General features: G+C 31.2%; 12 protein-coding genes across 12 annotated transcripts; 4 read left to right on the top strand and 8 right to left on the bottom strand.

The window, feature by feature from the left end:
• Positions 1 to 854: 854 nt before the first annotated feature.
• On the bottom strand, positions 855 to 1881 carry BX663DRAFT_492306 (HIT-like domain-containing protein). Its single transcript, XM_051525194.1, has 6 exons — positions 1675 to 1881; positions 1556 to 1597; positions 1437 to 1479; positions 1346 to 1361; positions 1175 to 1284; positions 855 to 1093 (listed from the first exon to the last, which is right to left on the bottom strand). The coding sequence occupies exons 1-6, from the start codon at positions 1815 to 1817 to the stop codon at positions 935 to 937; spliced, it is 513 nt and encodes a 170-aa protein (XP_051387870.1). The 5' UTR covers positions 1818 to 1881; the 3' UTR covers positions 855 to 934.
• A 161-nt stretch (positions 1882 to 2042) lies between these two features.
• Positions 2043 to 3096, bottom strand: BX663DRAFT_464308 (uncharacterized protein). Its single transcript, XM_051524016.1, has 2 exons — positions 2632 to 3096; positions 2043 to 2541 (listed from the first exon to the last, which is right to left on the bottom strand). Exons 1-2 carry the CDS (start codon positions 3052 to 3054, stop codon positions 2116 to 2118), a joined length of 849 nt encoding a protein of 282 aa, XP_051387869.1. The 5' UTR covers positions 3055 to 3096; the 3' UTR covers positions 2043 to 2115.
• Positions 3097 to 5942: 2846 nt separating this feature from the next.
• Positions 5943 to 6146, top strand: BX663DRAFT_424728 (uncharacterized protein; the record flags this gene model as incomplete). Its single annotated transcript, XM_051522452.1, has 1 exon — positions 5943 to 6146. One exon carries the CDS (start codon positions 5943 to 5945, stop codon positions 6144 to 6146), a length of 204 nt encoding a protein of 67 aa, XP_051387868.1.
• A 586-nt stretch (positions 6147 to 6732) lies between these two features.
• Positions 6733 to 7677, top strand: BX663DRAFT_13875 (P-loop containing nucleoside triphosphate hydrolase protein). Its single transcript, XM_051521561.1, has 4 exons — positions 6733 to 6917; positions 6991 to 7087; positions 7142 to 7215; positions 7298 to 7677. Exons 1-4 carry the CDS (start codon positions 6798 to 6800, stop codon positions 7475 to 7477), a joined length of 471 nt encoding a protein of 156 aa, XP_051387867.1. The 5' UTR covers positions 6733 to 6797; the 3' UTR covers positions 7478 to 7677.
• BX663DRAFT_13884 (P-loop containing nucleoside triphosphate hydrolase protein) lies at positions 7345 to 8774 on the top strand. The gene is made up of 5 exons (XM_051521562.1): positions 7345 to 7696; positions 7753 to 7877; positions 7938 to 8042; positions 8140 to 8413; positions 8526 to 8774. The coding sequence occupies exons 1-5, from the start codon at positions 7516 to 7518 to the stop codon at positions 8579 to 8581; spliced, it is 741 nt and encodes a 246-aa protein (XP_051387866.1). The 5' UTR covers positions 7345 to 7515; the 3' UTR covers positions 8582 to 8774.
• A 1197-nt stretch (positions 8775 to 9971) lies between these two features.
• Positions 9972 to 10226, top strand: BX663DRAFT_408083 (uncharacterized protein; the record flags this gene model as incomplete). Its single annotated transcript, XM_051522267.1, has 1 exon — positions 9972 to 10226. A coding segment is annotated over one exon (255 nt), but the record flags the coding sequence as incomplete, so codon positions are not given.
• Positions 10227 to 10579: 353 nt separating this feature from the next.
• BX663DRAFT_492303 (uncharacterized protein) lies at positions 10580 to 12167 on the bottom strand. Its single transcript, XM_051525193.1, has one exon. The coding sequence runs from the start codon at positions 12082 to 12084 to the stop codon at positions 10693 to 10695; it is 1392 nt and encodes a 463-aa protein (XP_051387864.1). The 5' UTR covers positions 12085 to 12167; the 3' UTR covers positions 10580 to 10692.
• Positions 12168 to 12587: 420 nt separating this feature from the next.
• On the bottom strand, positions 12588 to 18102 carry BX663DRAFT_425163 (chitin synthase-domain-containing protein; the record flags this gene model as incomplete). Its single annotated transcript, XM_051522473.1, has 4 exons — positions 12588 to 15612; positions 15706 to 15824; positions 15909 to 17904; positions 18065 to 18102. 4 exons carry the CDS (start codon positions 18100 to 18102, stop codon positions 12588 to 12590), a joined length of 5178 nt encoding a protein of 1725 aa, XP_051387863.1.
• A 1094-nt stretch (positions 18103 to 19196) lies between these two features.
• BX663DRAFT_425939 (uncharacterized protein) lies at positions 19197 to 22022 on the bottom strand (the record flags this gene model as incomplete). The annotated part of the gene is made up of 6 exons (XM_051522514.1): positions 19197 to 19317; positions 19384 to 20102; positions 20175 to 20251; positions 20330 to 20956; positions 21034 to 21565; positions 21645 to 22022. The coding sequence occupies 6 exons, from the start codon at positions 22020 to 22022 to the stop codon at positions 19197 to 19199; spliced, it is 2454 nt and encodes an 817-aa protein (XP_051387862.1).
• Positions 22023 to 23426: 1404 nt separating this feature from the next.
• BX663DRAFT_547534 (Alpha/Beta hydrolase protein) lies at positions 23427 to 24845 on the bottom strand (the record flags this gene model as incomplete). The annotated part of the gene is made up of 3 exons (XM_051531019.1): positions 23427 to 24297; positions 24365 to 24479; positions 24563 to 24845. 3 exons carry the CDS (start codon positions 24843 to 24845, stop codon positions 23427 to 23429), a joined length of 1269 nt encoding a protein of 422 aa, XP_051387861.1.
• A 985-nt stretch (positions 24846 to 25830) lies between these two features.
• BX663DRAFT_557097 (uncharacterized protein) lies at positions 25831 to 26466 on the bottom strand. Its single transcript, XM_051531750.1, has 2 exons — positions 26340 to 26466; positions 25831 to 26266 (listed from the first exon to the last, which is right to left on the bottom strand). The coding sequence occupies exons 1-2, from the start codon at positions 26447 to 26449 to the stop codon at positions 26083 to 26085; spliced, it is 294 nt and encodes a 97-aa protein (XP_051387860.1). The 5' UTR covers positions 26450 to 26466; the 3' UTR covers positions 25831 to 26082.
• A 469-nt stretch (positions 26467 to 26935) lies between these two features.
• Positions 26936 to 27120, bottom strand: BX663DRAFT_492294 (uncharacterized protein; the record flags this gene model as incomplete). Its single annotated transcript, XM_051525192.1, has 1 exon — positions 26936 to 27120. A coding segment is annotated over one exon (185 nt), but the record flags the coding sequence as incomplete, so codon positions are not given.
• Positions 27121 to 27122: the final 2 nt, after the last annotated feature.

Genomic DNA, 27122 nt, shown 5'->3' with positions numbered 1-27122 from the left:
TAAGCTATTGTCTATTTAACTTTGTATATATCATATTTAACTTGGTCACATATCCTTTAATAACACCCTATATAAAGTATTTAAATTGAATATATAAAAAGAAAAATGTATTGAATTCTTTTATAGTTAATATACTTAATATAACCTCCATCTTTCCCCGCCCTCAATAGTAAAATATTCATTCCTTTAGATAAGACTTTAAACAAACAGAGATGGTATTGTAATTACTATTAATCTGATTAGCTGTAAAGAAAAAAATTCATACAAAAAAAAAAAAAAAAAAAACAAGTCGATCATTATAGTAGCCTGCTTTCCCCTAAGCCTATGTTTAACACTATTAAAGCGCGCTTGAAGTATTATGGATTTTATTCAATTCAATAGCACATTATATACGTTTAAAAAAATATCATCCTATAGAAAAGAAAACCATGGAATAATTCCCTTATATATGTATATATTGAACTCCCTCTGGTCAGGACTACTCAATAAGTCGCCCCGTAAGAAGAAAATATACGACTCGTCTAATGAGATATTCGCGGTTATTTCCAACTAGTTTTCCTCCTCTTTTCAAAAAAAAAAAATTAAGATAGGCATCAAGGGTAGACAGAATAATTAGCCTTATAAAGTGGCATGAATAAATGCTTCATGATACTTATTATTTCCTAGCGTCAACGAGATTGATCCACTTTATGATTCCTCCTTATGGAATCTGGAATTGAAAGTTGACTAAAGCAGTAATAAAAAAAAAAAAAGTGGAGGGCCTTATATAAAAAAGTAGTCTACTACTCCATTTGATATATATATATTTATAAGCGACATTTTTTTCTTCTTAAGATTACTTTTCATATCAATCATAAATGTAAACTAAAAAATTCCTTTTTATTGTATTTACATACATTGACGATAGTAAAGAGAATTATTTGTCATTTTATTTTCACAATCTTTCCTTAATGCTGTCATACATGACTTTAATATCATCTTTAGACTTCTTAAGAGGATTCCAACGAATACCTAAACCAGTTTCTTTATCAGGTTTAGGAATAACATGAAAATGAACATGTGGAACCGCTTGGTTAGCAAGTGGACCGTTATTCTATCATTAAATATGTATATAATTATTCATTATTTCCATTTCATTCCTCCTCATTCACTTTCACTCTCTTCTTCTTCTTACCTGTAAAACATTATATTGAGAGAAGCCTCCTGCTGCAGCAATCTTTTTAGCTATAGGCAGGGCATCAGCCAAATACTCATCGGGTAATTCATGCATATATTTTGCATGATCTATTATAAAAAAAAAAAAGTCAGTAAAATTTCAAAAAATATCACTTTTAAATATCCATACATTTTGGGATAATTAACTATTTGTAAAAATTGTATGTGAATAAAAACCTGTAAAAAATATAATAGAAAAAAAAAAAAAAAAAAAAACTCACAGAATGACCATCACTTAAAGGTTCAATATCCATAAAAGCATAACTATCATATTTGTGTCCCCCCCCCGAAAAATAAAATAAAAAATGTCAGTTTCAATATTATTAATGGTCATCATTACCTTTTTTCTGTCTCAATTAACTGAAAAGATGGTACTTCCTTTCTATCATAGTAATATTAAAACAAGTCAATCGTGAACATTACATTTGTAGTTTATATATCTATATATATATATATTACCGAATAATCTTACAGAAAATACAATCATCAGTAAGATGCTGATGATTACGTGAAACTGAAGAAGTTGACATGAAGCAATGTTGTTTTGAAAATAATCGAGTTGAAAGAAAAAAAGATGTTGATAAACGTGACAAGCGCGTCATATTTACCAATTTATGAAAAAAGAGTGGCAAATACCTTTCTTCTCCCCCCAAAAAAAAAGCTTTTTTTTTTTCTACAGCAATAGAATAATTCCATGAGTAAAATTTATTCAATTATAGAAGAAATTACATATCTTTATTATGTTGAAGATAAAAAGAATATTACTATTACAACAAACTAAATATATTCGGTCACGAATACATATACATATATACATGCATATATTACAAATCGTTACCCATTATTATTATGAACAAGTGTATTATAGTGAAAAAAGAAGGCTTAATCTCTCTAGTTATATTAAATTGATGCTGAATTTAGAACTAAAGCTGCATGGTTACCTGCAGTTCCAACCAAATTATTTTTAAGTGTACTACGACCTAGGAAAGTCTGTAATAAAGTTTCAATATTATTTAATATGGTTGATTGATCTAACAAATCAATAGGACATTTGAAGGAGACTGTATTGGAATAAGGTATACTGATTGCAACACCCAAGATACTCACTGTTGCAATTACATTGTAATCCAATTGAATATCTTTTGCTGTACCACCACCTATGCCACAATCGGATATTATTTTTGCTGCTATTGTTTGTGTCTCTTGAGATAATAAATTTAATGAAATATCAAATGGAAATGAAATAGTGGTAATTGAATTTGAACCAATATGTAAATCACTTAATGTTCCGCCACCTATTTGAGTATTGTCTCCATGATAATTAGCCTAATGAATAATGATATAAATACTCGCCTTCCGAAAAAAAAAAGGAAAAAAAAAAAAAAGAGTTCCCCCTTAATGAATAGTGTTACATACTGTAGCGGCTAGAGTCTTGAAAGTAACACTTGCAATGTTTGGATTATTAACAATAAAGCCCAACATAAGATTTAAATTGGCATTCGTTCCAGTAAGATTAAATTTTGGATTATCTTGTATACCAGTGAATTCAACGGAAGGTTTCTTAAACAATCCAATCAAGACACCCACTATAATCCCTAACACAATAACGAGTAATACAAAACAACAAGAAAGCCATCGATACCATCGAGGACAACAACCACAACAACCACAACATAGTTTATCACAACAAGACTTATTTTCATTATTATGTATTCTAGAATAAGCGTCTTGTTCTGTATATTTTGTAGTATATCCATTATCATTTGCAGTCACCACTGGTTTTGGATTTAAATCGTATTGTTGTAAATAATAGCCGTTATCATTATTTATGTGATGCATTGCAAATGTATCATTTTCATATGGTTTATAATAAGATGGCTGATGATAAAAATTTGACATTAAATGAAAAAGAAAAAAGAAAAGAAAATAGCAATTATAAGCATCCTCGTTAATATTTAAGGGTTTTAATTTCTACCTGAAATGCGTCAAAGTACAATTAATTCTTGAAGATGTCACGAGAAATTTTAAATAATACCACTGTAAAAAAAAAAAATAAACTAATAAAGATTACATATCTTTTATACAAAGTAACAAAGAAGAAGTTATCTATTTGATAAATTACTGTATAACTTTTACGTATGTAAATTAAAAAGGGCAATATTCTATATAATTGATAAATTCTGAATAACGTTTATTGCCCTAGTAGTCAGACACCAAAATATATCTACTTTATTCCTCTTGGAATAGAAAAGAAAGAAAAAAAAATACATACTATTAAGAAAGTCTAATACATAAAGATATAGTATATACAAATAACAGAATTATAATGTATATGCAAAATAGAATAGTAAAATAGAAGAGTACTTATTTCTTACACCTACCTCTACCATGGTATAAGATTGCACTAACATACTGTATTTACTAGCAAATAGAGTCACCATCGTACAACTTTAATTAAGATACAATTTCAGGAGAATTGTTGTCAATATATCCTAGAATAAATACTTCTTCTCCTCCTAATGATAATTAAAGATTTATTACGCATTTTGTATAATATAGATTGTTGTCTTCTTATTAATAAAGGACATAATCATAAAAACGCATTTATTCTCTGATAAAAACAAGTTAGTTTTAACAAAAAAAAAAAAAAAAACTAGGTTTGCGTCTGCTACTTCAAAGATACATAATGTGATGATTAGAGAACATGAATTACTTGCTAATGAGAGACCATGAGTGAAGCTATTGTTGGATACTACTATTCAAAAGTGTGATCTTGGTCCTGATGTCAGATGTGGGCGAAATTATTCGGCTTGAAAATTTATTTATCCTCAAGATCTGTGATGGTGTAATACCTGCAAAAAATTACATTTACAGTTCAAAAATCATATCTATTCATTTGAGTTTTATATAGATTTAAATAGTTCCTGTGAAGAGTTCATGTAGTAAACTTTGTTACTAGGGAGGGGAGAGAACATGTTATTCTCATGGGCAGATTACAGATAATTTTACTAGCAGATTGCAGGTATTATAACAAATGTGTATATACATATACACATGCACAACACACACAATTTACTAAAATATATAATATAGGTTAGTATTGTTCTTTTTGCTTTTATTCTATTCAAGAATTTCAATTCAAGATACAAAGTTATTTGCATTTATATAGTCTTCGTTATCCAGAATTACTATCTCTTGGTAGAATACAGCAAAATAATATGTAACTAAAAGAATAATTTTTGATACGCCACCTGAATCATATTCTTATAAAAAATATGATTTCAAAATTAGATGCTATTGAGACCCACAAAATCGGCTGTCAACTTACCGTCCTCACTATTAATTATTGATTTTTCCTGAGAACTTCACAGTTTTTGCCTTCTGATTTGTATCATTGACAAACAATTCATAGTCAGGAACCTTCAGAGGATCTAAAATTGTAAATTGCTACGTTAAACAAAACTTTTATTTCAGGAACTAAGTATAAGAAAAATCTTATACAATTAGATGGGAACATGAGTAATAGAATATATCGAGGAAAAGAAAGAAAAAGAAAGAAAGAAAGAAAGAAAGAAAGAAAAAAGCGAAAAACAAAAGTAAACTATTACATGAAAAAGCATGGAAAAAGGTTATAAAGAGTATAATCTAAAATTTGAAAGACTATAATAATAAATACGTTATGTAGCCAAATAGTAATAATTATATGACACAATGAGTGAAAGTAGATACTTATCAAAAGTAGTAGTATTAATAACAATAGTAAAGTAAGAAAATCTGAACACTTCAGAGACCCATCTAAACATTATAGAGGCATCTAGATGTATAAGTAACTCAGGTAAACTACCGTTGCATTTGGCACACCTAAAATATCACTTCTAATGGCAGAATGCGAACCCAAATTCAATACAACCAAGTTCTCATCTCGAGAAAATAGATGCCAGACATTTTTCTTATAAGTGGAATACATAAACATAGTAATATATGAATTATAGTGCTGACGGTGCCAAATGGCAAGTTTTTAATCCAATCATTTAATGCAATATGCCGAATACTTATATTCTTGAGAATGATAATAAGAATGAAACAAGGATATAAAATAGAATGGTAGAATATGAGATGATATTAGTTCATGTACAAGAGTAATCATGTATGTATGTCTTATGTTTAGTTTGTAACTGATCTCTTCAGATCATAAGAAGATTAGGACAGTTCTAATTTGAAACGTAGGCTCTTTAGTTAGTTTATCTCATTGTACTAAATTTATATGCAGCAGACCAAATGTATCATAGACTGTTCCTAGAATTAATATATTGTTTATCCTTTGTAGAACAAGAAGATATATTCTTAAATATAATGTTTCATTTATTTTTATAAGAAGAGATGTTATATGTATATAGAATTAGAGACTATAATTTATATGTACATAATTAATTATTATTATTTAACTGAACTAAGGTATAGATCATAACCATGACACTTAGTCTGAGAAAGTTAACACTGATTTCATTGAAGAAGAAAAGACAATTAGAGTTTCAAGAATTTGAGGTAATTGAAGTCAACGGTCGTGTGGACACTAGAATTACCTATTATCTTCAGTATCTTGGGAGTGTAATGAAAATATACCTGACGCTCACAGTATGAAAAGAAAATACCTTGTTGTGAATAATGCTTTTATTCACAAGTCCTCTGAGACGCAAGAACTTATTTCTTTTCCTGGGTATAAATGAATGTACCTCTTCCTCCTTCTCTTTCCTTCCCCTCCCATACACCTACACACACGCACTTATTTTCCCTTCTTGAATCCAATCATGGAAATGTGGTTTAATGTCAAGTTTGATGTAAGAAAAAACGAAATTACTGATAAGGACAGGTCAATTCCTTGTATCATAGAAACGGCTAAGCAAGTAATAGTAGACGATTGTAAAGGATAGATGATCAATCACTCCATTTCCTTTTTCGATCGTTGTCTCAATATGGAACCCCCAAGCTTTAGATTATACTTTTTATAACCTTTTTCCATGCTTTTTCATGTAATAGTTTACTTTTGTTTTTCGCTTTTTTCTTTCTTTCTTTCTTTCTTTCTTTCTTTTTCTTTCTTTTCCTCGATATATTCTATTACTCATGTTCCCATCTAATTGTATAAGATTTTTCTTATACTTAGTTCCTGAAATAAAAGTTTTGTTTAACGTAGCAATTTACAATTTTAGATCCTCTGAAGGATTCTGACTATGAATTGTTTGTCAATAATACAAACTTAAAGGTCAAAGGACGTAAATTAGAAGGCAAAAACTGTGAAGTTTTCGGAAAAAAATCAGTAATTCTGAAAAAATCAATTTTTATTACCTGGTGGAAGTTGTATCCGAGACATAAACACACATGATAAAGTGCATTATTAGTTGATAATATAATAAAAAATGTCACAGTTTGAGTAACCTTACTCTCTGAATACACATACACATTTTTATATTTATTTATTGTTATGAAACGGCTCTCTCTTTCTATTCCTCTTTCTCTTTTCTCTCTCTCTTTTTTTTTTTCTTTCTTTCGACTTCTTTTTATATATTTACACATATATATTATAAATGTCAGGAAACAATATTAAAGTCGTTTGTCGTTTTCGTCCGCAAAATTCACTTGAAATTAGAGAAGGGGGTGTTCCCATTATTTCAATTGATGAAGGAGGAACCACTATTCAAATTAAGGTAATCCGAACAAATGTCCATTTCTTATAGTCATCTCTAATAATGGTTTTTTTTTTATATATATACATAAAAGGGTGATTCCACATCTTCATTTGCATTTGATAAAGTATTTGGAATGAATACACCTCAGAAAGATGTTTTTGAATATTCCATTAAAAGCATCGTAGATGGTAGCTTCAAAATGAAATAACCCTAAAATAATTATTTTAATAAAATTTCTATAGATGTCACTGCCGGTTACAATGGTACTGTATTTGCATATGGTCAAACTGGTTCTGGTAAAACCTTTACTATGATGGTAAAATAAAAATTAAGCTTTTTATTTGATCTTTTTTTTTTTTTTTTGTTTTCCCCTGAGTTTTTAATTTTATTTTATATAGGGAGCAGATATTGATGATGAAAATACAAAGGGTATCATTCCTCGTATTATTGAACAAATATTTACAAGTATCAATGATGCGCCGAGTAATATTGAGTTTACTGTAAAAGTGTCTTATATGGAAATTTATATGGAAAAAGTCAGAGATTTATTTAATCGTAAGATTTATTTATTGTTTTAACAGCTATGAAACATTAATATAAATATATATACATTTATATGTATATATGTATATATTTATATATTTATTTAATAGCTTCTAATGATAACTTGGCTATTCATGAAGATAAAACTCGTGGAGTATATGTAAAAGACTTGTATGAAATTTATGTCGCTAATACAAATGAAGTATACCAAGCCATGAAAAATGGTAGCGCTAATCGTGCAGTCGCTTATACTCGTAAGTAATAAATCTAAATAATCAAGTTCTAATATTAACTTTATTTTACATAACAGAAATGAATGCTGAGAGTTCTCGATCACATTCTATTGTGGTTATCACAATCACTCAAAAAAACCTAGATACAGGTGCAGCAAAAAGTGGTAAACTTTATCTTGTTGATTTAGCTGGTTCTGAAAAAGTAAAATAAAAAAATGGATGCAAGTTATGTCTTATAGTTTAACAAACTTATATATCGTAGGTTGGAAAAACAGGTGCTTCTGGGCAAACACTTGAAGAAGCAAAGAAAATTAATAAATCACTAACAGCCCTTGGTATGGTGATAAATGCTTTAACCGATGGAAAGGTAAATAATCAAAGAAGAATAAAATTGTAAACAGTTGTATAAATCCTTCCTTCCTTTTTTTTTTTTTTTTTTTTTTTTTTTTTTGTAATTTTGATAGTCAAGTCACATTCCTTATCGTGATTCAAAATTAACTCGTATTTTACAAGAATCGCTAGGTGGTAATTCACGTACTACTTTAATCATTAACTGTTCACCTTCATCTTATAATGAAGCTGAGACTATCTCTACCTTACGATTTGGTGTAAGAGCAAAGACAATCAAGAATAAGGCTAAAGTTAATGCTGATCTATCTCCTGCTGAGTTGAAAGCACTTTTAAAGAAAGTCAAATCAGAAACACTTACTTTCCAAGCTTATATTGCAGCTCTAGAAGGTGAAGTGAATGTTTGGCGTGGTGGTAGTACATTACCTGAAGAAAAATGGGTAACAATGGATAAAATTACTAAAGCTGATTATTCTGCCCTACCTCCTGCATCTAACTTTAGAGCTTCCTCAGTTATTGAAGACCCCTCTAGACCTACAACTCCTTCTGTGGTGTTAGAAAAAGATGAACGTGAAGAGCTCTTGAAGCGAGAAAATGAATTAATGGATCAAATTGCTGAAAAGGAAACCGAACTTGCAAACCGTGAGAAGTTATTAGAATCATTAAAGGAAGAAATGGGCTACTATAAAGAACAAGAGGCAATCGCTACTAAAGAAAATCAGCAAATGACTACTGAGTTAAACGAACTTCGCCTCCAGCTTCAAAAGATTTCTTATGAAAGTAAAGAAAATGCTATCACAATTGATTCACTTAAAGAGGCGAATCAAGAATTAGTGGCTGAATTAGAAGAGCTTAAGAAAAACCTCATGGAGGTACGTATGGCTCACAAAGATAGCTCGAATAGCGAAAAAGAAAAAAGAAAGCTCAAAAATTAGCCCAAATTATGTCTAAAATAGATCTTTCTGTAAGTTTTTTTTTTTTTTTTTTTTTTTTTTTTTTTTTTTTTTTTTGTAATCTGAATGTTGAAAATACTCCTCTTTCACATGTATAGGGCGAAATTAACGAAAAAGAACGTCAAATTCGTGGCTCTCTACATAAGATTGAAAATGAGGGACATGATTCTTTAAGTTTAGAGGAACTTATTGCACTTCGTCGTGAGCTTACAGAATCTAAACATTTGTTAGAACAACATGCAAAAACAATTTCTGAACTTACATTGGAGAAGGATACATTAGAACAGAAAAAGATAGAACTTGATACCCGCTTTAATAATCTTGAACAAGAATATGAAGAGCTCCTTGATAAGACTATTGCTGAAGAAGAAGCTGCTGCTCAAAAGAATGCAGATGTAGAAGAAACACTTTCCACTTTAAAGGTATATAAAGTAAAATATAAGGAAAATGAAAAAAATAATAATGTTTTATTTCCTATAGAAAAAATTAGAGACACAATATGCATCGAAAAAGGAGATGCAACAAAAAGAGATTGAAGATCTTAAACAAGAAATTAAAGAAAGAAATAAAAATATTCAAAAACTCTCTACTTCATTAGCAGATCTGAATGATGCCAATGAAAAGCTTCAAACTATTCTCTCTGAAAAGTCTGTATCAGAAGCCCAAAACAGTGGTTTATCTGAACGTGAACAGGAATTAGAGCGTATGCGAAAGACAATGGCTAAAGAACTAGCCGAATTTGAAACCATGAAAAAGGTTTTGATGCGTGATCTTCAAACTCGTTGTGAAAAAGTGGTTGAGCTTGAAATGTCCTTGGATGAATCTCGTGAACAATATAATAACATTTTAAGAGCAAGTAATAATAAAGTACAACAAAAGAAGATGGCATTTTTAGAACGTAATTTAGAGCAATTAACCAATGTTCAAAAACAGGTATAGCGTATATCCTTAACATGTTACGCATATAACTCAAAAATATTTTAATTTATAAATAGCTTGTCGAACAAAATTCATCATTGAAGAAAGAAGTTGCGCTTGCCGAGCGTAAATTAATTGCACGTAATGAACGTATCCAAACTCTCGAAGCTCTTTTACAAGATGCTCAAGAAAAATTAATTAGTCAAAATCAGAAATTCGAAGTTCAACTCCAAGCTGTTCGTGAACGTCTTGAACAAGCTCGATCACAAAAGTCACAAACCTCAATGGCTTTAAACTTTGGTCGTGTTGCTAAACCTCTTCGTGGAGGCGGTGCTGTGGTTGAAAATGGTCAAAACTCTCCTACTTCACCCATCGAGAAGCGTGAAAAGCGCAATTCTTGGATTCCTGGTTTTATGGGTTCAAGATAAAAAGAGCATTTAGCTATGTATTTTCTATATATATTATATACACATAATAAAGTTCGAAAATAAATAAACAAAGCACACATACGCATTATATACCAAACAAACTAATAATGAATACTTGAATATAGAGATTTAATTTGAACTAAACACTTTAATATCTTTTTTTTTTTTTTTTTTTTTTTTTTTTTTTTTTTTTTTTTTTTTAGGAAACTCTAATAAAACACATTAATAGAATTAAAAAAAAAATCAAATAATTACACACAAAAGATTAGCTTTATTATATATTAGTCAAAACAATATTTCAAGATATTTCTTTAAAATTTATATAAAATTACTTCATACAAGACACCAATTCAATATTAACCTATGTTTGCTAGTGTTCTCTATGCTCCTCCAGGGAATCATGAATAATATCATATAATTGATCGACTAATTCTGGCCAACCAGCTAATGCTTCCATAACACTATTTAACCAAGCAATATCATCTGGCTGTTGCCGCCTTGTACAACAAATGAGTTGAGCCAAATGTCCTCCGTCTCTTTCTTCTTCATCAATGGCTTCACACGTTTGAAAGCAAGGCTCATCTAATTCTGCGACAGGACTTGGTGGCATAGCATCTTCTAAAATTGAATTACGTCGTATCGTAGCTGATAAGTGACGCGAAGAAGGAGCAATTGACAAAAGTTGTTTCGCTTTACGAAAGAAAGACGGATGTGACTGTGGTAATTTCAATTGGAAATCAGGATAGTTTCTCAGTTTGATAAGATCCATTTCTGAATATGGGTGTGCGCTCTTTGATTTATTTGTAGTAGGTGTTGAACTACCTGCTCCACTTTCTTTGACTCGATTTCTTGAATCCATTGCCATATTTTCCTTATTCCCGTATACTATTATGTCCTCATTTTCTTCATCACTATCAAGAAGATCTGATAAATGATCACTTTCATCATCCTTATCTATGTCAATATTAGCTTCATCTACTTCCTCAATTGTTGTATCTGTAAAAGTAGGGTGTGGTTCAGATTGAATCAAATGATAGGAAGAACGACGTCTTCCCCCTCCTCCGCCTAAAGGTGGATATTGCTGGTGGTGTTGTTGATAAAACTGATCCTCACTAGCAAACATGCCTTCTGGTACCTGTGGTGCTTCTTCATGAAGAATATGATCCTCATCATTATACTCTAAAGCGTCACCTAAACTCATAGTTGATGATCTACGATTCTGACGATACCCTGCACTTCCTATCGTATTAATAGAGCCAGAGCTTCGTGAGGATGGTAGTTTACGAGGTATTGGAATAACATCATTTATAAAATCATCATCATTATCATCGGTATAACCAACGCTTTCTTTAAATTTGGTTAAAAAGACAGGATTATGAGATAAGAAATGACTGATTTGATTCATCCAAACACGATCAGGTAATTTTTCACGAGGCTTATAAACAATCTCTTGAAAACGTTGCCAAGCAGATTCACCTTGTGTTTCTGTGATATAATGTTCTAAAGTGTCATAAAATTGTGTATTGCGGGCTGCAAGGTCTTTCATCTCTACAGATCTGTCCAAAAGTGCTACTAAGATATCTGATGAAACAGCTTGTCCATGAATATCAATACTTCCTGCAGAGGAAATAGAAAGATTTCTAAGAGAAGGTGACTCATCCCTTAACTCTTGTTCCGTTTCTTTTTCTTCTTCTTCTTCAATTATGTTTCCTTGACTCAGTAAATTATGTGTATGAGGATTTAAAAAGGTTGAAGAAGACATTTATTTAAAAAAAAATATGTGTGGGAAAAGTTTTCTCTTTCTACAATAAATAAATAAAATAAAATAAAAAACAAAAGGGAAAGAGAAAAAATCATCCAAGAAAATTTTAAGAAAAAGCGGGTATCAAACTATTTATGCATTTTAACTGATTGGGTTAAATTGATAATATTCCTTCTAGTGAAACATTTTTTTTCTAAAGCTGCTATACTTTTTAAAAACCAGATTAGTTTTTCCAACTTTTTCCTTAAAGCATAATAAATAGGCTTTACTATTTATGAAACATTAAATACGCTCATATATTATTTACTTCTTTTATCCCATATAAGAAATACTATATACATATATACATACATACATATATATTAAGTTCTTTTTAGCTTGTTTATTAAACTGCATACACATACACTTACACTTACACATATATATATACAATATTGAAGAAACGATTTTATGATAATATATCATAAAAACGTCATATTATTATAGTAGTATATCGGAATAAATTAAATTTTACTTTGTTCTATGAGTCGATTGATGATTGTATTAATAATTCCTCTTTTGATTGTCAAATCTACACCAAATAAAGCTGACAATTGATCTCGTACTTGCTTTTTTGTAAGCGTCATTAAATTAGAATTTATCAATATTTTGTAAATTTCACGCTCAAGTTCATCATCCTCTGGTATTATGACTGTTCTTGATTCTGTAGTAGTTTTAATTGTAGAATCTTTCATGTCTATATTATCTGCTATTTTACGTATAGGTGAGCTTGATCCAAGTACGGTAGATAGGTCTATGTTAAATTGCTCATCAGAAAAATTGGGTATCAAAGGTGGCAATAATTCAGATTTGACACTATTTGACTTGTCTATTGGATTATCACTATCTAAAGTGTGTTGATCATCAGGCAATACAGATAGATAAGATGTCACTACACTATTTGACTTGTTTACCCACATCTCTTCTTCATAAATGGCCCATTTCTTCAATGGTATCATCTTTTCATCAAATTTTTCATCATCTGTCACAATTATTTGTTTCTTTTTATTGTCACCAACTACAACACGGGTATTGCCCCATGAAAAGTCATCAAAATGCCAAAATGAATAAAGAGGTATGAAGAAACTAAAGATAGGAATGGCAAAGATATAGATAATCATCCATCCAATGTGCTGCCATTGCCGTTTAAGAATAAAAATGAGTGATTGTAATCCATAAGCCCCTGCTAGCATTCCTAACGCAATAGTTGGGATGGGGCCTGCACCTGAAATGACCTCATAGATAAGATAAATAAGGTAAATAACTGAAGAGGGTAATGAAATAGTACCAATCAAGTCAATCATGACCACAAATCGCATTGAAATACAGCAGAATCCACACAGTTCCTGTAATAAGATTAATTCTAGCAAATTATGAATAGTTGAATTTATCCAGCGTCTACGTTGAGAAAGTAAAATTCCCCATTGATCAGGAGCTACAGTTTTACATTTTGCGTAAGGTGTAAACACCATCTTGTACTGAGGGAAGTTTTTCATCATTAACGTCGTTAAATATCTATCTTCACCCAAGTGCAGTAGGTTCTTTTTATGCAAGGTATCGACCTGATTATCAGAATAGGCTCGAATGACATTAGGTGAAACAATAAGTGGTTGATGTTTACTGGCTGTACGAATACGATACATACAAAAGCATCCAGGTAAACAAGTAACGGACCCAAATAAAGATTCAAATGATTTGACAAGATGATGAGAAATATAGTATTCATAAACTTGAATCATAGTTGTCCAAGACCGATCCTCATTTCCTAATTCAGTCTCTCCACATAGACCAATAATACGACTATCATGTAACATGCACGAAATAAGTCGATTAAGAGCATCAGGATATACTTCTGTATCTGAGTCTACCATCAGTATATATTCATACAAATGTGGATCAATACCAATGATATATTTAATATGATGGTAGATTGATAGTTCAAGGGGTGACATTTCCGAGTCAAAGTGTACTTTATTTAAGAAATTCATACAAATAATTTGTGAGTCTCGTTTACCCCGGTTGCCTGGTTTTGCTCTCTCAGTCGATTTTCCTACTTTTACAACAACGATATAAGGTACGACGTGACCTTCGTTTTGATATACTCCAGAATAAACTTTGCCATAGTTTAATTGCTTAGATCCCTCACCAATTGACTTGAACATGAGGGGTTCAGGGTCATCCATTTCGTCATGCCCTAGAATATCTAACAAAATACGTGGTGTTGGTCGATCATTACCACTACCAATAATCATACCATCTGCAATAAGAAATAATAATTTGTGTTTATCATCATATGTCATGGCTGTCAAGGAATTAATCGTCTTTCTCAATGATTCTTCATCCTCGGTATAGCATGGTACTTGACAAATTACAAATTTATCATGATCTTCAGGGGTGGGACTACTTCCAAATTGTAATGCAGCCAAAAATTTAACTAAAATTACGACTGACATAATAATAGCAAAACTTAACAACAGATAATTGATAAATGTACATCTTAATGATTCCCGATAATCAAGACGACCTATATAAAACACGTTATCCAAACATGCCTTGTTTCGAGACCGTGTGAGAGCGTCTAGAATGGCATTGTTCCATTCTGATGTTATGTCTTTACCCCCAAAATTGGTAAAGATTGCCTCTATTGAAGGATGGAGGTAGTGATAGTTTGGTTCACCATTAGAACTAGCGGGATATCGACGTGCTGTCGCCATATAATCTGTCAAATCATACACTCGTTCATCTATTGATGCTATTAATCGACCCCAGCTTGCATAATCTTCTTTCATTCGCTTAAGTGATATCACTAGATCACCTTTTTTATAATTATTCATTCTTGGTTCAAATGTATTTGTAAGCCAATCTGGATCACGTAGTCTAGTAAGAGCTTTTTCAGACTGCTGAGGACCAGAAAAATGAATAAAGGGCCCCAGTACAATAGTTTGATTAGGAGTAATAGTAATGGAGGTATCCTTTACTAGACCAGGACAGGCAATTGTTAAAGGAGGTGGGAAGGTGTAAGATAGGTCCCTACCAGCTAGAGGATCTAAATTATATTTACTTGTCATGTGACTCATAGTACCATGATCTGTTGCCACGAATTTTGTTAAATCATAAACTTTACCACGAATGGAGATCCAATAGTCTGTCATCATTTGATGAACACCAACATTTTCTGCCGAATATAAGTATTTTGTATTTGGACAAATAATTTGTCTGAATCCAACAATAAAAAAAATAATCCCTCCTGAAGAGGCAAAGATAAGCATACAAAGTGTAACTTTCTCGCGCCATGCCATTTGAACATCTTGCCGAGTCATTTTACCCAAGTATTTGAGAGTAAATGACGGAATCCACCATGTCATTAGAAGAACGAATCGAGACCACCATTGTCGTGTACTTGTAATGCTTACTTCTTCAATTTGCTCCTCAATTTGATGCACAGTATAATCTTCCATCATTTGGCTCATATCTAAATTAGGCCCATATCTATAATAGAAATAATTAAAAATAAAAAGGGACTTAATTATATTATTCTTTTTTTTTCCTAAAAAAAAAAAAAGGAAGACTTTGGTATTGTACCCTTCAGCTAATCCTCTTCCATCCTCATCATCTTCCCATTCACTTTTTTTCCCAGATAAATCAGGAGCTTGAGTATCAATTTCAGTTCGGTCATCATCGTGACTTATATCTGATCTCCACTCTTCATCAAAAAGATTATTTCTTTCATTATTATTATTACTAAACCAAGTCCACTCTGGCCCCTCAAGAAGCTGCTGTTCTACTGTCATGGTCTTCACTTCTTCTTCCTCTTCTTCCTTAGCTCGTAGTAGAATCTCTTTTTCATATTCAATTACTCGTTGCCTTTCCCTTTCACGTATTCTTTCTTCCTTCTCAATCGTTCGAATTTCCCTCTCCAATCTTTGCCAAAGCTCGAATGAAAGCCAAACATTATTTTGACCCAACTGAATATCCTTAACTGTCCATTTCATGATGTCAATCCAAACTCCAATGCGTCTTGATTCATCACCTTCTACTACCGTCTCTTCATCTACATAAGCATCCATTAACGGTCGATAACGGTTTAAGAACGTTTCCTGATTATATCCATAAGGTGCCTCAAATTGACTTATTCGTTGAGCCAACTCAACTAGGTGATACATCTCTAACTGACGCTTCACAAATTCGGGATCAAATACGTTTCCTTCACTACTGGGCAGTACATGTATAATTTCAGTCACACGTGTTGTATCTATTCGATCCTTCAGCTCTTCAACACCTTGAACGACATGGTCTAAAACAGGCCCCAGTCTATTGCTGTTATGGTACCATATTGGTAATTGGGCTTTGATGACCGTTTTTTCATCCCGTGGATGCTTTTCAGTTAGCCACCCTGCTGTCTCAAATATCTCATGTACAAATGTGTTTGTACAATTGTATCGAAACATATGGACAAAATCCGGTGAAACATAGTCCAGATTACTTTCAAGGAAACCATCAATTGAGTAGTTGACATTTATGGTATTGAAATGATGAATAGCAAAACTATATGAGGGCATCGAAGGTTCCAAGAGGGTCTCATAGTCGCTATTACGGTACGATTTCTTCTTTTGGAGCAAAACAGATAGAAGGTTACTGTCTGTGGCATCTAACGCATATGTTTGAAAGCGCATAGCATCTTTATTGATCAAAGAGATGAGTCCATCATTATTCTTGCCATGAAAGAGTGAAAGCGAATTAGATGGCTGTTTAACTACTGGTAAAGTAGAAGGCCATATCTGATCCTGAACATAGGGAATATTAGCAGCAGATTCAGCTTTCATGGTCAAATCAAAGAAGGTATAGCTTAGGAGTTGCTCTAATGTATAATTAACACAAAAGTGATAAAAGCCACTTGCACGTTGATTTATCATTGATTGTGTCCCCATAGAATCCAAAACACTAATGGTTTGCATAATATCCAATTCATCTTTGTTAAGTCTTTGATTTAGTGTGTTTGTAATCCATCTTATAAGGGCAGCATATAATGTATGAGCCAATGCATCCCTTTGTTGTGAAGCAGTATCTACTGTTAGGAATGCAGTACAAAATTCATTTCCAATCAGTTTAAGTTTATGTATAAGACTCGTTTCAAGCTTTGAGGTAGCTATACCCAAGGAGGCAGCGACTAGAGTCAATGTTTCCTTATTCTTGATACGGCATATTCCACTACTAGAACTGGGATGAAATAAGATGTCATCACCTGTAAAGTGATGCTTGTTCCCATCCACAAATTGTACATTCCCTAAATGTAGTATAGCTGCTAATAACTGACACATCTGAGCCACTGTCTTGGTTTTAAACCCACAAAGTTTGAGAGCTGCTTTAACATCTTCAAATCCTATCGTGTCCTGCTCTATATCTCGTTGCCCAAGATGTTTCAAATAATAAAAATTGCTATGAGTAATATGAAGAGCGCACTTTTCATCAGTGGTTGTTCCTGCCAAAAGTTGATAGAAAATAGTAAACTGTTGTGTACACTGACGTGATGAGACTCTATATTTATCAAGTAAGAAGACAGACATGTCGCAGCCAATGATCCCTCCTCTAGCATTGAATCGTAGGGTTTGAAATTGAGCTAGACAAGACGATGACATTGCTGTTCCGAATGACTTCATGATTGTATACACAGCCAATATCTGTTTGTGAATCTTTTCTTCTTTACGTGTATGTGTAGATAAATAAAGAATTTCTTTAAGTAAATGTAAATGCGTTGTTGTTTTTCCAGATCCACTTATACCACTTGCAAAAAAAAAAAAAAAAAAAAAAAAAAAAATACGTAGGATAAAATGTTATTATTATAGCTTTTTTTTTGTCTTTTATATATTTAATATTCCCTTCTTTCCTTCTCCCCTCCCCTAAATATATATATATGTATATATATTTTATATAAATATATTACCTTAATATGATAGTTTGGTTTTCAGATTTTCTTCGCATTGACATATACACTTTTGTAGCCATTTCATATACATGAGGTTCTAGTGTTTCAAGTTTATCTGATAAAACATCTTTATATCCATACTGTCCATATGCCTTCAGAGTAGCATCATTTAATAACTCTAGGGGCTTCATTGGGTTCACAATTATCAGCCGATGGCTACCCAGTTGTGTATAGGGTTGATCTAATTTATATCGATTTTGTAGCAGTCGTATAATTGCATCTTTTGCTATATTTTCATCGTTTCGGATTTCTGGTAATAATATTATATTATTGGTGGTAGTCATACTATAATAAATAAAATTGAGCTAGTCTTATATGTATTATAGATAAAGAAATTATTGAATATAAAAGGAAGTAATTAAATATGTAAAGGTTGTGAAGGAAAGGATAAGAAAAAAAAAAGAAAGAAAAAAGAAAGAAGCAAAAAAGAGACATCAAGTTTAAGTAACTGTAATTAAAGAAAAAGAGAGAAAATAAAAAAGGAGTAACAGAAGGATGGAGGAGGAAGATCTATATAAAAATTATATAAGGAAGATGAAAAAGTATAACCATATATTGTATAGTGGGAAAACCTTATATTAAATAATATGTATATGAATATACATATATGTTATTATACATCCGTTGATATACATCATATTTTCTCTTTCACCACTTTGCCATTATTAAATATGCTATTATACATAAATTTGTTATGAAGTTAAATAAAGAAGGAGAAAGACAAATTACAACAATGAAAATGCAAGGAGGAGGGGAATAGCATATAGTCTTTTTTTTTTTCCTCCTTACATTTATGTTATTTTTATTTATACGCTAACAGGCCCATTAACAAAACTTACAACTGAAGGTACCGTATTATTATTCAAAGATGGTATATAATAAAATCCAGCAATTAAAACAAAATAACTTAAAATAAGAATAGATCCTTTAAAGTAGTTTGATTTTCCTTCTTGATAAGTATAAGTCAATAAGAAGACCGAAAAAATAACCGAAATGACATCCCACCTAGGAAACATTAAACTAAATAAAATAAATAAAAGTTTAGTTTTCTTTTTTCTTTCTTTCTTTCTTTCTTTTCTTTTTTGATACTTTACTTGAAAGTAAACTTTTGAATTTCTTCCTTTCCCCAATTATACCAAAGTGAAAATGCGACCATAACAGGAATCTGTAACAAGCAAACTTGTAAAGCATAGGCAGAACCAATTTCCATACTATATACAACAAATTAGAAAGAATCAAAACCACCTTTTTTTTATATATATATCTTAATATCTTACCTTAAAACAATATTGCCATATAATGCAAAAGAAATAGCATTTGTAAACTCTGTAATATTAGGAACTAAGGCAAATAAAGTCAAACCTAAAAATCTTTCATCAATCGTAGCATTTTCCATCACATCATCTACTGTTTGTACCAAAATCTCTGCAATAATTGAATATAATAAAGTACAACTAAATAAAACAGAATAACTCATCATTTTAGTCCAATTTGGTGAATCATGGCCTGCTGCTGCTTCCTCTTCTTCTTCTTCTTCTGGTTCCTTGGCATGAATAAATGCTAAGGGCGGATTATTAGTTGCGCTGTTGTCGGTTGGACGAGTATCAGGATTGACAGCAATCAAGACAGGTTGTGTAGTTGTATTATGTGAATTTAAAGGTGTATGTTCATCAAGCTGATGCTCTTGGTGTTGTGAAGGATGAATAATATGTATAGGGTATATTCTCTCAGAATGAGTAATCGCTGTAGACGCCATATCATGCGATTTCGAGGCTGGGCTCTTCCATACCATATCAGCATGTGTATGTAAACTAAAAATAAGGCCAATGACATAAGCAGAAGGTAAAATGGCAGCACAAATCCACATAAAAGGCTTAACGCTCTTTTGATAGACTGGGTCTTCTGAGGGATCCATTTGATCATAATAGCAATGAGAACATGCAATAGATCCATTGATTTCTATTGATTCAGGGCAGCCTGTACAATGCAACTCAAACTAAATATTAAATGAAAAAAAAAGATGAGTATCGTTTTGTCTCAACTATTTACAATGAGATTATCTCTTTACCGAGCCAAAGAACTGATAAAACAAGGTGGGAGATAAAGCACCAATGATAGCCATAATTAACATTGTACTAGTAACACCTAATATTATTATATCATATGTAAGTATTGATATGAAAAGATATAACAAATACAAATAAAAAAAAATACAAACTTTACCTGCACTTTTAGCATTAAACTTTTGTTCTTTTCTTTTTACAGCACCACTGATCATAGAAAATCCTGGCATTAATAAGACACCAGCGAGAATACTTCCAATTAATGAACCTTCCACAAGTGCACTTTTACCTCCCATAAGAGCTGCTGCATAAAGAATAATTTCAATGACACTACCAAAGGTAGCATTGATCACAGCACCTAAACCCATACTACTTTGTGCTGATACTGAACTAACACCCATACCAATAAAATAAGAAAGCGGGATCACAGATGTTAATGATAGTCCAAATATAAGTTGAGGTGAAGTCATTAAGGAGTCAGGAAAACGAGGCTTAAGGACATAATCATCAAAAATTACAAAAAATACTAAAGGGATCAAATTAATAAATATAATATTGATGCCGTTATAAGTGTATTTATAGTATTGCCAGCCGAACGCTTGGTAAGTACACAAGAGAATGACTGTTGGCTGTTGATGTGTGCTTGTTAATATGGAAGGCTTTGAATGAAATCGAAGACTTAATGGATGACGTCGAAGATGTCTGACAAGGATATAATTTAATTTGGCCATAGGCACGGTAACAACACATAACCAGCAAATTGCAGATACGAGCAATAAAAGTGGTGCTATACATAATATATATATAAATAACTGTTAACTAACATATGACAATATAATGTATTCATTTATAGAATAGTTTTACCAATTATAGTGTAAAATATAAAATAATAAAGGCAAGCTGCAGGACCTAATTTAATGGTTTCATAAATAGCATGAAACCAATTATATCTTTTACGCGTATTCATATTATGACGACGTTCTAATAATCCATGTTCCTCACATTCTTCAAATTCATCATCATCATCAATCAATATTGAAGACTGACCTACAGAGTTTTCTCTCTGTAAATCACTCATGATAGAAGGTTTAATCTCAACAAGACGTTCCACATAACGTCCAAATGGCCATAATAGATAAGAACTAAGTTCTCGTAACACAAGACCATAGGAATGATCCAAAAGAGTGATAGGCAAAGAGGCCAAAAAGACAGTAAGGGCTAACCACCATCCAAATAAAACTAACCAAAGCAAATTACCTGGATTTAAAAAATGCTCCGATGCTGAAGATGGAGCTGAATGCAATGCGCTATTTGCCTTACGTACAACTGAACGAGATTTTTTATAAAGTGCTGGTTTCCATAATGGTAAGCCAAAAGGGTGTTGTTTGTTCATAGCCTATAAATATAAGTATACTAAGTCCCTTATTTTATTTTTATTTATTTTTTTTTTTTTTGAAGAAATGTAGGCTCTTTACTTCTTGTTTATCTTTTAAAGTTAATTCATGCTCGGTACTTGTGAGGGATAAGTGGTCGTTACTATGTTGACGCGTATGTAAACGATGGCTAGCAAATTCACCATCTTCATCAGAATGGTCAAAGGTGTTTGACTTGTACCTGAATCCTTCTTTGTCATTTTCATCACTATCATCTTCGTCGTCATCATCATCATCATCATCCACCGCGGAAACACGACTATTATTATTTAGATTTGGATAGTTATGGAGACTATCACTTTCCTCAACAATAGAGCCATATTTAGATATTGTGCGGCTTGGTCTTCTTCTTCTTTGAATAGAAGAAGAATTTGACCGGATTTTTTGAAGTTTCGGCCTTTCAGTAGAAGAAGAGTCCATTAATCTTTTTTTTTTTTTTTTTTAAGAGATTAAAAGAAAAGATATATACTTTCAAATGATAGTTGTAGAAGAGAAAAAAAAGAAAAAAAGAAAGAAAGAAACATTAATCAAATGATTAATTATTTATAAGTAAAACACGGACACACAATATAAAGTCCCGTGCTATTTATTATATAATAAAATCGGAAATGATCGTCGCTCCTTAAACAATATTGAAAATAAAGTTTTATTATGTGAAGAAATAACATACATAATTTATAAGTAAAATTTTAATATACTGAACTTTATTCATCGTAATTCCGCTAAGAAACTACTTTCAGGCAATGGTAATAACCTGGTAAAATTAAATTTTGATACTTTACTTATTTAGTACGGAGAAATCCAAATGATTGTTAACTTTGATATTGTTTTCAGGTTCAATTAATTAAAAAAAAAAAAAAAAAGGTTATAGTATAAAGTCATACTAAAGATTTTTAGAAGATAGTCGTTAGTATTACTAACAAAGATATAAAAAAGTATTATAGTCAAGATTAGATTGAGCATTTTATTCGAATAATGCAACAAAAAGGTTTTAACACTACCAATGATGGCTACTGACTAGGAACTGGTTACAAACTATTACTTTAATAATGAAGTAGTTCTTTTTGATACCATCTGAAAACAACTCAAGTAAGGATTTAAGCATTCAACTCTTTGATAACTATCCTTTGATTATTATTTTTTTTTAAAAAAATGAAACAAACGCAATGTGAACCGTTTTAAAGGATTTTGTGTATGCATCGGTGAAAAAAAAAATTTATATATATTCAACATGCTTTTGTAGATAAAATAGACTTTCACTTGCAGTTAATAATATGATCAAAAAATTAGTAGTTGTAGAAGCATACACAAACAGGAACCGTTGGATATTTTCATCTACAGTGGAGCCACTAAAAAAAAAAGATAACGCAATTATTATTGATAAAGGATAGTTTTATGGATCATCGTCATCATAATGGGCAGCAGAACCAATTAAAAAAAAAGTCTATCAAAAAAAAAAAAAAAAAAAAAAAAAAGCATATTATATCACTATTAAATTTATGAATTCAGTTACAAATCTAAACAGATATAATGATAATGATATATTTATTGCCACGAACAATTGTAAAATTAACCACTCTTAATCTATTATGGATGCAATCAATAAATATATTAATAAACTCTTATCCATGCTATTTTTTTTTAAATTAAGAAGGTTACAAGAGAATATGGCTGAAGCTTGTAATCAAGTTTCTATAGCAGATTATTAGAGTCGGATAGAATATACTAAAACTTATTGTAATAGAGGTCCTTGGAAAGAAGTCATATTACAATAAATCAGGCTTCATCAAACAAATAATTAACTTTCGATTTTTATTATTATTATTAAACAAATACAATATTTGATGAAGAGCGTTTTGAAGATGAATTGGTATGTGGTGTTGAAAAATCATTGTCCAAAATAGATAATTTCGAGAACTTAAAGTCAAATAATGATGAAGTAGTGCTACTACTGCTGTTACCAATACTACTCTCTTCTTCTTTAATTACATCTAATAAACTAAGTCTTGGTGTCAGCATTACCTTTTCCCCTTTAATAGCTCGATAACAAAAATCAGCAAAAATATGATCTGCTCTTTTGATAGCTTCTTTATCTTTCACAACTTCACGAACACAAAACCAGTCATGAACAAAATCTTCGATTACAGTTTGCCAATTCACTCCATCATGTTCTGCCTTCATAGCTAACTGTAAAGCATCGTCTCTAAGCACTTCTAAATTACCAATATACATTAATACTTCCGGAGTCATGAATGCTTTAAATCCAGTTTCTAGTTTAGCAATGCCCAAAATACGTTGCTGTTCCTCTTCATCTTGTGAATTATGAATAGGTTCAAAATAGTCTCGTTTAATCACTTTTGCTGTATACTGAGTAATATAATCATATTTTTGATTCACTTTCCATGACTCTGAGTTTGTTTTATCTGTTACTAGAGGAGAGATTAAGACTAGACCTGCAGGTCTTGGTAATTCTTGTAGGATAGGGTGTGATCCTGCTGATTCACTATCTTCGATCACAATTTCAAACATACTTGGATCATGAGTAATAAATAACATTTCTAACGCAAGTGCTGCTCCTGCAGAGTCACCCATAACAATTACATTTTCACTTTTGACTCCTAGCTTTTGAATAAGATGCTCATAAGCCTTTACAACATCTTCTACTGGGCTTGGATAACGATACTCTGGTGCTAATCTAGTTAATGACCCATTTAATGAATGACATCTCTAAAGAATAATTGTATTTTTTTTTCACAAATTACCTATAATCAATCGACATCATCATGCAGCTTAATCCATACTTTTCTTTTAATATATTGATCCAAGCAATATTTGTATCCATATACATTGTGCAACTACCAATACGAAAGCCACCACCTATTTTTTTTTTTTTTTTTTATAAATATAAGGTTAATATCTCATATTTAAACAAATATAAACTCCACTTTTATTTCAGGTACCATGAACATAAAATAGAATAATATCAGCATCATAGATTCTCTTTAATAATGCCTGATCATCTAGTTTCTGAATATTTTCACCTATCCAACAACCTGACCAATCATACTGATTATGAGTACCTAATTTTACTCGATGAATCCAAGAAAGATGGCTTTTCCTTGCTCTTGTTATGTCGTTTAAAATAAGTCTAGCAGCAGGTGCAGGCAATGCAAATATTTTACGTAATAGCTTAATGACAGCTTTTGGTGGTAATTTTCGGATTTGAGCTCTTACACTGTTCATTAATAAAAAGAGAAAGAGAAAGAGAGAGAAAAGAAGTGTGTTGTAATACAACAAGTCCTAAAGCTAGTTTTTTAAATATACTTGTCCATGGGAAATTATATTTTTTTTTTCTATTGTTTACATATGAAAAATACATGTATTTAACCCCACTTTCATAACCTTTTTTTTTTTCCTTTAAACATCAAATGAAGCCTTGGTCATGTATTAATTTTTTTTTTTCTTAAATGTGACTAAATAAAGATGTTTTTATTATTGAATAAGAAAAACATTAAACCTTGAAAAAAACAAAATGTTGTACAAAAGTCAAAAAAAAAGTAGTTTGTTATAAAAGGTAAAACTTTATAAAGTATCATAATAATTATAAAGCCCATATAAAATACTTGTTGAGACCGTCTACAAAGCATTTCGCAAAACATTTTATCTGTTGTTTTTACCGACTTGATTTTTTTTTTTTTTTTGTTGAAAATATTTGTATAAACCTGCTTTTAATATAACATGTTAACAAACACTAACCAGAATGACTCCATTAGGTCTTTTGTTTTAGGAAGTAAAAAAGGTAAATAAACAAACATACTAGTTCTTTTATTAAAAAAAAAAGATCTCTTTTATTTTTATTTTTTTCTTTTGACATAGAATTGAAACATTCTCCTTTATTAAGTAATACATGTATTTCGTATTAGGAAACTTTGCCTACTCATCTAAAACCTGTCTTATAAAGTAAATGGAAATGGTATCCGGTCTTTATTTTATGCCACCAACAAACTTTCTTGTCATTTTAAGCAAATAGAGTTCCTTTTTTGATTTAGGCGTCAGAATAAAATATAGATTCACTAATATTAAGCTCATTTTTGAATTAGACTATAGCAATTTAAAATGTATTCTTCATATTGACTAAAATGGTATTTAACGAAAAATACATATTTGCATGTATGTATGCATATTCGTCTGAAGTTTAAACCGTTGTATTGACTACTATTTTGCAAGTGATGTATGTAAACATACAGACGCATTGACATATCATTTGTAATAACGAATTTCTATATTAGTTTACTTTTTTATTTTTATTTAAACGCTTCAATAAATGTATTTTTTTTTATTATTGTTATTATCAGTAGTGGCATTGAAATACAATCGTGTGGGTATTGAGAAAGGAAAAAGAAAACCTAATTTCGTAATATTTATAATTATAATACAATCTTGTCTAATATCTTTTGCATGTCATTTCGTCTTTTTTTTTTTATAATTGTCCTATGGGCAAAGTAATCTTCCAATTCCACCAGCCTTCTCCTTGTCCAAAAGTCGCATTTGAATCTTGTCGTACGTCAAATAATCGATTTTGCTGTAAATCAATCCAACATCTACCTTGACCCCAATAACAAGTAGAAGAAAATAGAGCAATTAACAATAATGTACAATAAATACTAAAAGAAAAAAAATATGTATATGTTTATATATAGTCAAGATTAATAATGTTGAATTGTTCTTGTTTATTACCAAGGTTTTTGATGAAGAAAGAAAGAAATTAAAAATAAAATAACAAAAATAGGTGGCGCATCAGGGAATGGTAATAAGAGTAGAGGAACAAAATAGCGCATGCAATACATTCTTGAATGGACTATAGTAAAAAAGAAAGAACTAAAAAAAAAAAAAAAAAAAAAAAAAAAAAAAAAAAAAAAAGGGATTTCATTGCTGTGTTTCAAAAAGAATACGATTAAACATTTTTTTTTTTTTATAAATTAAAATTTATAAAGCGACCTATGAGTACATAATATGTTTGTTATATTGAATTGCCCAGGTCAGTTCAAATTATGTGAAAAAAAAAAAAGTTTCTAAAAACCCTCTTACGGGACAAGAGGTAAAAAGGTAAAGGAAAGGAAGAAGAGAAGGTGAGAAAGAAAGAGGAATATTGCTAACAAGTTTAAAGGGACAACCAGTTGAGCCATTTCCTGCCCGAGTCAAGAAGTGGAGAGGGGATAGTTTGTCGTATAGTAGGTAATCTATTTACTGTAGAATGGTGCGCATAACTGGTCAGCGATAGAGCCAGGAAGGAACATCCTAAGAATTTAGGTACTTATGCTGAGGGAGATGATTTAAAAGAAAGGAAAAGGGGATCTGCAATTGATCGTGGCCAGAATAAACGAGTGTGCATGTGCAAGCATTCAGTGGCGTGTGGCCGACTAAAGAGTACATAAGGATGATATGGGTAGGCTTTAGGTATTCCTTCGGGTAACCAACCAAGACGCCATCGAATAGTTCGACTGCGCTTACTGTGTGTTA

Source organism: Cokeromyces recurvatus, assembly GCF_025118155.1.
Source record: "Cokeromyces recurvatus strain NRRL 2243 chromosome Unknown BX663scaffold_1, whole genome shotgun sequence".
In the NCBI taxonomy this organism is placed as follows: domain Eukaryota; kingdom Fungi; phylum Mucoromycota; class Mucoromycetes; order Mucorales; family Mucoraceae; genus Cokeromyces; species Cokeromyces recurvatus.
The sequence above is the reverse complement of the archived record's forward strand: the minus strand, read 5'-3'. Positions and strand labels throughout refer to the sequence as shown.

Bases quoted from the DNA above. Each gene is read 5' to 3' on its own strand.
- BX663DRAFT_492303 (XM_051525193.1), bottom strand. From the start codon at position 12,084: ATGTCTTCTTCAACCTTTTTAAATCCTCATACACATAATTTACTGAGT.
- BX663DRAFT_464308 (XM_051524016.1), bottom strand. From the start codon at position 3,054: ATGCATCACATAAATAATGATAACGGCTATTATTTACAACAATACGAT. The intron at 2,542-2,631 runs GTATGTAACACT...ATTATTCATTAG, and splicing joins TCAAGACTCTAGCCGCTACA to GCTAATTATCATGGAGACAA.
- BX663DRAFT_13884 (XM_051521562.1), top strand. From the start codon at position 7,516: ATGTATATATGTATATATTTATATATTTATTTAATAGCTTCTAATGAT. The intron at 7,878-7,937 runs GTAAAATAAAAA...TATATATCGTAG, and splicing joins ATTTAGCTGGTTCTGAAAAA to GTTGGAAAAACAGGTGCTTC. The intron at 8,414-8,525 runs GTGAAGTGAATG...ATCTAACTTTAG, and splicing joins TTATATTGCAGCTCTAGAAG to AGCTTCCTCAGTTATTGAAG.
- BX663DRAFT_13875 (XM_051521561.1), top strand. From the start codon at position 6,798: ATGTCAGGAAACAATATTAAAGTCGTTTGTCGTTTTCGTCCGCAAAAT. The intron at 6,918-6,990 runs GTAATCCGAACA...TATACATAAAAG, and splicing joins GAACCACTATTCAAATTAAG to GGTGATTCCACATCTTCATT. The intron at 7,088-7,141 runs GTAGCTTCAAAA...AAATTTCTATAG, and splicing joins CATTAAAAGCATCGTAGATG to ATGTCACTGCCGGTTACAAT.
- BX663DRAFT_557097 (XM_051531750.1), bottom strand. From the start codon at position 26,449: ATGTATTGCATGCGCTATTTTGTTCCTCTACTCTTATTACCATTCCCT. The intron at 26,267-26,339 runs GTAATAAACAAG...TTTTTCTTTTAG, and splicing joins TTTCTTCATCAAAAACCTTG to TATTTATTGTACATTATTGT.
- BX663DRAFT_492306 (XM_051525194.1), bottom strand. From the start codon at position 1,817: ATGACGCGCTTGTCACGTTTATCAACATCTTTTTTTCTTTCAACTCGA. The intron at 1,598-1,674 runs GTAATATATATA...TTACTATGATAG, and splicing joins ATTTTCTGTAAGATTATTCG to AAAGGAAGTACCATCTTTTC. The intron at 1,480-1,555 runs GTAATGATGACC...CAAATATGATAG, and splicing joins TTAATTGAGACAGAAAAAAG to TTATGCTTTTATGGATATTG.